The sequence below is a fragment of the Staurois parvus genome, unplaced genomic scaffold (assembly GCF_062004578.1).
Source record: "Staurois parvus isolate SC_StPar_1 unplaced genomic scaffold, SC_StPar_1.0 ptg000143l, whole genome shotgun sequence".
Lineage (NCBI taxonomy): Eukaryota > Metazoa > Chordata > Amphibia > Anura > Ranidae > Staurois > Staurois parvus.
In genome coordinates this window covers 1,157,438-1,167,990 of record NW_028317939.1, presented here as the reverse complement: position 1 = coordinate 1,167,990, position 10,553 = coordinate 1,157,438, and the positions used below count along the sequence as shown (strand labels likewise).

Here is a 10,553-nt window from a genome sequence, read left to right as displayed (position 1 = left end):
TGAAGTGGATAAAAGGACTTTGTAGTTGTCCCTCAGCGGCGGTGAAAGTTAATGGGACTCTGAATCCTTTGGTTTGTACAATGGAACTAGACAGGGTTGCCCTCTGTTGCCATTATTGTTTGCTTTGTACTTAGAACCATTATTAGCATCAATAAGAAAGAATATAGATATCTCCGGAGTTAAAATAGGAGGAGTAAAAGGTAAAGTAGCAGCATATGCGGATGATATGCTATTTTATATAGAAAATTCTAGAATAACATTACCCAACTTAATGGAGTTAATAAAACAATATGGAAATCTATCTAACCTAAAAATAAATCCTACAAAATCAGAGATATTAAATATTATTCTGTCAAAACAGGATAAGAAGAATCTACAAGACTTCCCATTCATTTGGAGGGAAAGAGAATTAAGTTATCTGGGAATAAAAGTAACCTCTACAATAAAAGATTTGTATCAAGCTAATTATATTCCATTTATAAATGAAATTAAAGATGAGTTAAGAAGATTATCAGGAGGATGGGCTTCCTGGATTGGACAAATAAATTTAGTTAAGATGATTATAGTACCAAAAATCCTGTATAAATGTCAAATGCTCCCAATAAACTTACCTGCATCCTTTTTTAGGATAATGAAAAAAATAATAAAGGGGTATATATGGGAAAATAAGAAACGTAGAATTAAACATGAAACCCTATGTAATAAAAAAGAGAAGGGAGGATTAAATTTGCCAAATATAAGGAGATATTATAAATCAGTATTATTAGCAAGGGTGGTGGAATGGACATATAAGTCACACAAAAAAAGTTGGGTCATGATGAAAAGTATATTAAGTAATGCATGATTGGAGAAGATTATTTGGATTCCACAAAAATTTTGATTAGTTTTGATGAAAAAAGTAACATGTTGACAAGAGAGGTCTTAAGAGTTTGGGATGGTATACATAAATCCATGGGGTGGAATTATAACTCACTATTGATGCCGTTGGTGGATACAGAATTTTTTCCCCCTGGGAGAGAGAAGGTGTCTGGAAAATGGTTCAGAGAGTGAAATACATGGTTGGGAGATACAGTAGATAAAGGGAAGATATGCACTTTTCGAGAATTAAGTAGTAAATTTGTTGCACTAGATGAGTTTAGATATAGTCAATTGAGTCACTTTGTCACAACGTTCCCCCAACCACTGAGAATGTCGGAGGAGATGCTACCTTTTGAAAAACTGCTAAGTTCAAAGACGAGCTGTGATCATATTATATCAAGAATATATGAAGTATTATCTGAATTTACAGAAGCAGAAACTCCGACATTCTTGGAGAAATGGAAAGGAGAATTGGGAACAAAAATAGATGAACAACAAAAGAGTAAAATGTTTAAATTAATACACGTATATGAACACAGTTGAAATGAACTATAAATGTATGTCTAGATGGTATTGTACACCAAGTGTGGCACACAAACACAGAGAGGAAATATCACCATTAGGTTGGAGGGGATGTGGGGGAATAGGTACAATGTCACATATTTGGTGGGAATGTCCAAAAATTCAGGTATTTTGGCAAGAAATAATTTAAAATATACAGAAGATTGAGGGAATCCAAATTCAGAAAGATCCGTGGGTATGTCTCTTTTATAAAACAGAGATGTCAGTAAAACAATATAAGAACAATATAATATACCATTTGCTTGGTGCAGCAAAAAGTCTAATCCCTCAATTCTGGCAGACCCAAGAGTCCCCATCAATGAAAGATTGGATGAATAGAATTGAGTATCTTTATAAGATGGAGGAGTTGTGTTATATTGAAGAGGATAAAGGGGAAGTATTTAAGGAAATCTGGAGAAAGTGGTGTGAATTTAAAACATCAAAAATATATTTAGAAATAAGAGGTGATACAATAGTAGAGATGAGGAATTAAAACGGCTTAAAGGAATTTAGAGAAATAGTATTGTTTACAGGAGGGGAAAGAGAAGTTTCAGATTGCTATGGACAAGGGGTTTTCTAGGGAGAGGGCAGGTCTTTTTTGGGGGGGAAGAAGAGGGAACGTGTTTGAATAATAATGTTGATCTTTATGTATTTGTTTTTTGTTATATATGTGGTCACATTTTTTATATAAAAGGAAAATTAATAATAAAAGAGATAATAAAAAAAACCTGGGTACTTCTCGAATTTACAAACTCCTTACTGTAGAAGTAGAAATTATTCCCCCCCCCCCCCCCCGTCTATGGTAAAATGGGAAAGGGATTTGGGAATTGCACTAGATGAGCAGCAGAGAAAAAAAATATATAGATTGGCACGCGGGGTTGTAGATATGAAGGTGGTAGAAATGAACTATAAATGTTTAGTAAGGCGGTATATCACACCGAGTGTGGCACATAGGTTACAAACAGGTAAGTCACCCCTGTGTTAGAAGGGATGTGGGAGTGAGGGCACAATGGAGAATGTCACCAGCACACTGAGGATCACCAATATGGGTCCAAAAGTTTCAATGAACGATCACATAGTTACAGCAAAGCAACGTTTCAGAGTCTCGCAGGACCCCTTCATCAGGCACATGCACCAGTGCTCGCACTCTGCTGCACATGAGCATCATCATGCAATTGTAACACCTCAGCAACCTGGGAATGGGGTCGGGTACGCCTGTCCTTAGCAGGGATCTCTACTCCATAGTCTGAGTTGTCTGTCAGGGTACAGCTGCTGTCTACAGGTTCATATCCTGAGGCTGATTGTGTCAGGGAGTCTTCCCCTTCGCTCTCACCTGACTTGCTCAGAATCCTGTAGGCCTCTTCACTAGAGTACTTTGTGTTGAACATTTTGGCCACTAAATTTATAGGTACCTAGTGTGACTCATGCGAAAAAGAGCGCCTGGCTGTCAGGGACTGCTTGAACCACTACGAAAAAAGTGCAAGTGCTAGCAGAGATCAGGCCAGATTCTTGGAACACTGCAGTTTTGTGTGCAATGTATCAAGTGACAGTTATCTACTGACGCTGCACTTGCTGGGGGAGGGGGGGTAAGCAAAAGGGCTAAGTGCGGGTTCTGGCAGGTGTCGGGGCTGATCTCGCTAACGCTGCATTTTTGGGGACAGTATACTAATGTGAATGCTGGTATAGTGCTGATCTGATGGAAGATATTGGTCCGTTCAGACACTATACTAGCAATGGAGGTATATTGTGTATGAGCGTCTTCCTGGCAATCAAAAGGTTAGATGTGATGACTGGTGTAGTGGCGGGAAATCTGGCGCTGTCTGGGAGGGGCACTAACTGACGCTAACGCCATCTGAAGTCGCCAGTGGCACTAATACAGTGATCAGCACAAATTCTGTACACTGTACTAATGACACCGATGACAGGGCAGTGAAGGGGTTAACTGGGGTGGGGGGGGGGGTGAGCAAGAGGTTAAATGTGACCTGACGTGTTCTAACTGTGTTCAAGTGTGCGGATTTACTCACTGTGCCTTGTTTCTTCTCTCTCTGGGACGGAATGTGCCCCGAGAGAGAAGATGTCATCATTTCCTGTACCTGTGTATGTGTAAATACAGGTACAGGGAGATCCCTGATAGGCCATGGATCGATAATCCAATTCAGGCCAATCATCACTGGCCAAAATCTAATGACTGATCCCTTGGGGACTGAATGACGGCACCCGCGTTTCGGCTGGGGCACGTGTGCTCTTCCTGGGCCGTGATCACCGCGGGAGCGTGAATCACGTACTGTATGTGTATGTGTATATATATATGTATATACTGTGTGTATATGTGTGTGTGTGTATATATATATATATATATATAAATATCCCCTCACCTTTAGGCGCACTCTGAACACCCATCTCTTCAGGGAAGCCTACCTCGCCTCAGCTAATTACTGAACTCCTCCACTCTTCCTACCACTCCATCCCCCACAGCTATCTCCTCCTGTACCACCATCCCCTCCCTCCTAGATTGTAAGCTCCAAGGAGCAGGGCCCTCGAACCCCTCGTGTTGAATCGTATTGTTACTGTACTGTCTCGTGTACTGTCTCCCATTATATTGTACAGCGCTGAGCAAACTGTTGGCGCTATATAAATCCTGTATATTAATAATAATAATTTTGCACACCCGTGCCGCCCTATAGTAGTATTACTGCTATACGGGGGATGGGAAACAGTTCAGAGAGGGAGATTCCTGCAGTAATTTCATCCTCTGTCCACCTGGGGGAGTTGGCCAGTAGAGGTGCAGCAGAACATCAAGGTACTCAAAGGAAGATGGCAAAACCTGTTACACTTTTGGGTAAGACTGTTGATGGAAAAGTCATGAGAGAGACTGACTGTGATTGCCCAAAATGCTATGGGGGTGACCCCAACTGGGAGACCTACCGTCTGTGTGAAAAATGACTTTCCTCAGTGCAGTGCCCTGTGTAGTGGGGAGGAAAGAGTTGAACATGAATCTGTTGATGTGATCCTACTGATGAGTATGATATTGCTGCTGTGTATACACCTGTGTCAGTTGAACAAAGAGTATATGAGGCTGCAGAGCTGTCCCTAGAAACCTCCAGGGAGCTTTGTGTATTGGATCCAGAGGTTGCCCAGGACAACTATGGTGCTGCTCTGATGGACAAGAGCGTACTTGAATCTAGTGAGGAAAATGTGTTAAATGCTAATGATTACTTCTTCTTCTTTTTTTAGCTTTTTCTTTGACATGTCTGACCAGGAGGTCTTAGAGCTTGGAGACATATCACCTTAGGGGTCCTACATTAAGCTCCTTGGTTGTTGTGATTCTGATTCTGAGAATAAAACCTCTGATTGATCAATGCGCCCCTGGAATCTGTTTATACTTTAGACGTTTTCCTATCAGGATCTGGCGAGGTCTGGGGTAGAGTTGTCTCTGCAGCATTGTATGGGGAAGCCGTATCCTCCCTTGTGGCAGCAGTTTGTAATGTCTACAAGGAGACAGATTTAGTAGGTAATAGAAAATGTCCTTTAAGATGAAGTAAACCTTTCACTTTAAATGTGAACTTACTGACAACACGCTCTCATCAACTTAACTAACATTCAAAATTATTTTAAAATAAACCAAGCAAAATGTATTTATTAATATAGACAAATACATCTACATACAATATAAATAAAGTGACCCTGACACCAAACAAAACTGCATTACAATCCGCTTATGAAAGAACATGTATGATATTTATCTTTCTGGAAGGTGGTGAGTGAAATCTTCCCTCTCTGGAAGAGTGATGGGTGTCGCTGGTATCTGACACTTTAGGATGTTTTGGATACTCTCCCATCCCTGGTCACTGTGGTTCCTCCTCACTAAGTGACTACATTGTTCTGTAGTGATGTAATGGCTGGTGGGAGGAACCACTACACCCAGCAAGGGACAAGGATTCCAACAAACCCAAAGTGTTTGATACCAAAGGTGTCCAGTGCAAAAATCACCCTCACTGTCCACCATCTTAATTCGTTCCAGAGAAGTATTAAATGTTTATATATAACAGTGTTCATTCTCAATACACTAGCAAAATACTAAAATGAACAATAATAGAGATAATGCCATAACTACAGGTAGCCCAGTGTTGCTCCATACATATCAGCGGATAACTGTCTTTGTATTCAGGTCAGGTCTGAACAGAATTATGTAACATTTTGGTAAAAATATACAGCCAAGAAGTCCAGAACTTGATGCCATTATAGCAAAGACCTCCACAGCCACCATGTATTTCCCTCTGGTGCTCAGATAGGCCGGGATCATGGCAATCCAGACACTGCAGAACACCAGCATGCTGAAGGTGATGTACTTGGCCTCATTAAAACTGTCCGGTAATGTCCTGGCCATAAAAGCGATAATGAAGCTCACAGCTGCCAGAAGCCCCATATATCCCAGGACAGAGTAGAAGCCGATAACTGAACCCTCATTACACTGAATGATGATCTTCCCCTGATAAGAGTGAGTGTCTCGATTCTGGAAGGGGGGAGAAATAGACAACCAAGTGACACAGATTATGACTTGGACCAGTGAGAAGACACAAATGATACAATTGGGCAGTTTGGTTCCCATCCATTTCCTCCAGGGACTCCCAGGTTTGGTGGCCTTAAAGGCAATACACACCATGATACTTTTGGCAAGTAGAGAAGAGACGGCAACTGAGAAGATGACCCCAAAAGAAGTGACACGCAGCATGCAGGTCACATCTACTGGATGGCCGAGAAACAAGAAGACACAGAGGAAGCTCAGCATGATGGAGACCAGGAGAAGGTAGCTCAGGTTCTGGTTATTGGCTTTAACAATGGGGGTGTCCCGGTAATGTATAAATATCCCCAATATTAAACCAGTCAGAAGGCAACAGAGGATGGAGATGGATGAAAATACTGCAACAATGGTGTCATCAGTGTAGGAGAGAAATTCCACCACTCTTGGAACACACCGATCCTTCTTCTCATTTGGCCATTCATCGTCAGGACATTTCATGCAGTTTTCACTGTCTGCAGGAAGAACAATACAAACACAATGAGCATCAGGGTCAGAGCTTAGAACACACATTAAAAAGATTAATTTATTTGAGATATAGCGATAGATAGATAGATAGATAGATAATAGACAGATAGATAGATAGATAGATAGATAGATAGATAGATAGATAGATAATAGATAGATAGATAGATAATAGATAGATAGATAATAGATAGATAGACAGATAGATAGATAGATAGATAGATAGATAGATAGATAGATAGATAGATAGATAGATAGATAGATAGATAGATAGATAAATGATGTGCCTAATAGGAAGTGCTAAAAAAAATGTTGGTTCCATAAGGACACAATAAAGAGTGAAAAGACAAAATAATAGAATGCACAAGAATTGTGTTATAGGCAGAAAGGTGATAATTGGGAGTTTCAGTTGAAATTGTCATAAAACCCATAAAAACCATATTTTATTGTCATAAATTATGAACATATTTTCTACCCTTGTTGGTCTGTTAAATCCCTGACCCACCACCAAAACAGTCCTGCTGAATGATGTTACAGGCAGCAGAACATTCTCCACGGCTTCTCTAGACCCTTTCACGTCTGTCACATGTGCTTAGGGGGAACCTGCTCTCATCTGTGAAAAGCACAGGGAACCAGTGGTGGACCTGCCAATTCTGGGGTTCAATGGCAAATGCCTATTGAGCTCTATGGTGCTGGGGAGTGAGCACAGGGCCCACTAGAGGACGTTGGGCCTTCAGACCACCTTCATGAAGTCTGTTTCTGATTGTTTGGTCAGAGACATTCACACCAGTGGCCTGCTGGAGGTCATTTTGTGGGGCTCTGGCAGGGCTCATCCTGTTCCTCCTTGCACAAAGGAGCAGATAATAGTCCTGCTGATGGGTTAAGGACCTTTCTATGGCCCTGTCCAGCTCTCCTAGACTAACTGCCTATCTCCATGCTCTTGAGACTGTGCTGGAAGACACAGCAAACCTTCTGGCAATGTCACTTATTGATGTGCCATCCTGGAGGAGTTGGACTGCCTATGCAACCTCTGTAGGGTCTAGGTATGGCCTCATGCTACCAGTAGTGACACTGACCCTAGCCAAATGCAAAACTAGGGAAAAACTGTCATAAAAGATGAGTAGAGAAAAAAATGTCAGTGGCCTCCACCTGTAAAACCATTCCTGTTTTGGGAGTTGTCTCATTGTTGCCCATCTAGTGCACCTGTTGTTAATTTGACCAACACCAAAAGGCAAGTAGGATATTTGGTGCACTCCGAGATGGGGTAAGGAGGTCGATGCGGCATACAATAATATGTATAAGCATATAGTCAATGGTGATGGAATTGGGGAAAATAAATCATGAACAATATACTGTAATAAATATACAAATAAAATTTCCTTAGCTAGAGTCCTATAGGTAATTCTGATGCACCATGGAGTGGAGGCAGTGGGCCAATAACGAGGTACAAAGGCCCTGTGGAAGATCAGGAAGAAAGAGGCGGTGCCCTCTAAGTGCAGTATGAAAGCTTTTTAATGGATACAAAGTGTAGTAATACAGGCCACACAAAGTGTAAGAAGGTTTGTGCTTGTAAATTAATAGTTATCCGCTGTAGTGAAGGCGTGTGAAGCCTCTGGATGGATGGATGGTGGTCACCGGCATCTGGCAATGGTGCTGGTGGCTTCCAGCAGGTCCTCCTAGTTCCAGGCCATGAGGAGGGAGCACGCATGCTCCAAACACACGCCAACCCCCGTCATCATGTGACCGCAAGTGACGTCTCAGCTGAGGGAATCCCAGAACTAGGAGAACATGCTGGAAGCCACCAGCACCACCGCCAGTTGTCGATGACCATTATCCATCCAGAGGCTACACTCTCCTTCACTGCAGAGGATGCCTATTAATTTATATCAATATGATTTTAGGATGTAATAAATCTTTTTTTGTATAATAAAGTGTATCTAATTTTGAATCAATATATATGTGATGGTGTTTTATTAGCTGCATTTAAGTCCCAAGGGGGTAATTTTTTCCTGTATGTAGTAGTGTTAGTGGTGATAGCAGTATTAGTAGTAGTAGTAATAATAGCAAAATACAACCAGGCAGGGCTGACACCATTTCAATTCACAAACTGCTGTGTGTTGTCAGCCTACAACAGTATTAGGAGCTAACTACATTTCTAGCAGGATCAACAGGTATCTTTCTGTACTTGCAGTGGTTTTAACGATATATAGCAGGAGCGAATGTGGCGTAAAACCAAATCTCAGTAAGCTTTCACCCGATATACAGTTGTGTTCAAAATACTAGCAGTCAGACATCACTAACCGGATCAATCACTGTTTTTGGTGGAAATGATATTTCTACATGGCAAATAATTTCCTAGCAGTTGTAGTAGAGTCATAGAAATCCAACAGACCCAACAGTCATGACATGCATGCTGCTGATTCTGTGTCATTGAATCACTCATTGAAAGGGGCGTGTTCAAAATAATCGCAGTGTGGAGTTCTATTAGTGAGGTCATTCATTCTTTGATAAACAGGTGGCAATGATTGCCCTTATTTAAGGAAGGAAGGCAGCAAATGTTGGACATGCTGGTTACAGTGCATTTCTCTCTGAAATTCTGAGGAAAATGGGTCGTTCCAGACATTGTTCAGAAGAACAGCGTACCTTGATTAAAAAGTTGATTGGAGAGGGGAAAACATATAAAGAAGAGCAGAAAATGATCGGCTGCTCAGCTAAAATGATCGCAAATGCTTTAAAATGGCAACCAAAACCTGAAAGTCGTGGAAGAAAGTGAAAAACTACCATTGGAATGGATAGAAGAATAGCCAAAATGGGGCGGACTCAGCCAACAATCAGCTCCAGGAAGATGAAAGAAGGTGTGACGTTCCCTGTGAGGACTGTTACAATTAGAAGACGCCGATGTGAAGCCAAGCTATCTGCAAGAAGCCCCCGCAAAGTCCCACTATTGGGAAAAAGACGTGTGCTGAAGAGGTTACAATCTGCCAAAGAGCACATTGACTGGCCTAAAGAGAAATGGGGCAACATTTTGTGGACTGATGGAAGTAAGATTGTTCTTTTTGGGTCTAGTGGGCGGAGACAGTTTGTCAGACGACCCCCAAACACTGAATTCAAGCCACAGTACACTGTGAAGCATGGTGGTGCAAGCATCATGATATGGGGATGTTTCTCATACTACGGTGTTGGGCCTATTTATCGCATACCAGGGATCATGGATCAGTTTGAATCCATCTGAATACTTGAAGAGGTCATGCTGCCTTATTCTGAAGAGGAAATGCCCTTGAAATGGGTGTTCCAACAAGACAACGACCCCAAACACACCAGTAAACGTGCAACATCTCGGTTCCAGACCAGAAGATGGACGTTATGGAGTGGCCAGCCCAATCCCCAGATCTTCATCCAATAGAAAACTTGTGGTGTGACATCAAAAATGCAGTTTCTGAGGCAAAACCAAGAAATAGAGAAGAACTGTGGAATGTGGTCCAATCATCCTGGGCTGGTATACCTGATCACAGGGGCCAGAAGTTGGGTGACTCCATGCAACACAGATGTACAGCAGTTCTCAGAAACAGTGCGACTACAACCAAATATTCATGAAGTCATTCAAAGGAAAGCAAAATCTTCAAACATTTCTCAGTTTATATAGTGAATGTTGGAGTTTGTAAAGAAGAATACAAACACGGCCATGTTTTTGAACCGTCTAATATTCACTTTTCTTCCATTTTTTTAGAGGAACAACACAAATTTGATGTATTTTTCTTCATGTGATTTGGAATAGAATGTGTCGTGTTCCCAATGCATTTGTGTGGATGGAAATAAAAGCTATTAGAAGGATTTTCAGCTTTATTCACTTTTTTCAACTCACTGCTATTATTTTGAACACAACTGTAAATCTGCTTTCTTAACATACAATTCCTCCCTCCATGCTGCCAAACAAGCCTACTTTGTCACTCTCATCAATAGCTTGTCATCCAGTCCTCATTGTTTCTTCTCTACTTTTAACTCTCTACTTTCTCCACCTCCAGCCAGCAGCTCACTCACTGCTCACGGGATTGCAAAAACAAGATTGAGGCAATCCGTAGGTACATCGCCA

General features: G+C 41.4%; 1 protein-coding gene across 1 annotated transcript; it reads right to left on the bottom strand.

Moving 5' to 3' along the window:
- Positions 1 to 5,108: 5,108 nt before the first annotated feature.
- LOC149465127 (vomeronasal type-2 receptor 26-like) lies at positions 5,109 to 6,453 on the bottom strand. Its single transcript, XM_089673621.1, has one exon. It carries the CDS (start codon positions 6,437 to 6,439, stop codon positions 5,561 to 5,563), a length of 879 nt encoding a protein of 292 aa, XP_089529747.1. The 5' UTR covers positions 6,440 to 6,453; the 3' UTR covers positions 5,109 to 5,560.
- Positions 6,454 to 10,553: the final 4,100 nt, after the last annotated feature.

Excerpts from the sequence above, each read along its gene's own strand:
- LOC149465127 (XM_089673621.1), bottom strand. The coding sequence starts at position 6,439 with ATGAAATGTCCTGACGATGAATGGCCAAATGAGAAGAAGGATCGGTGT.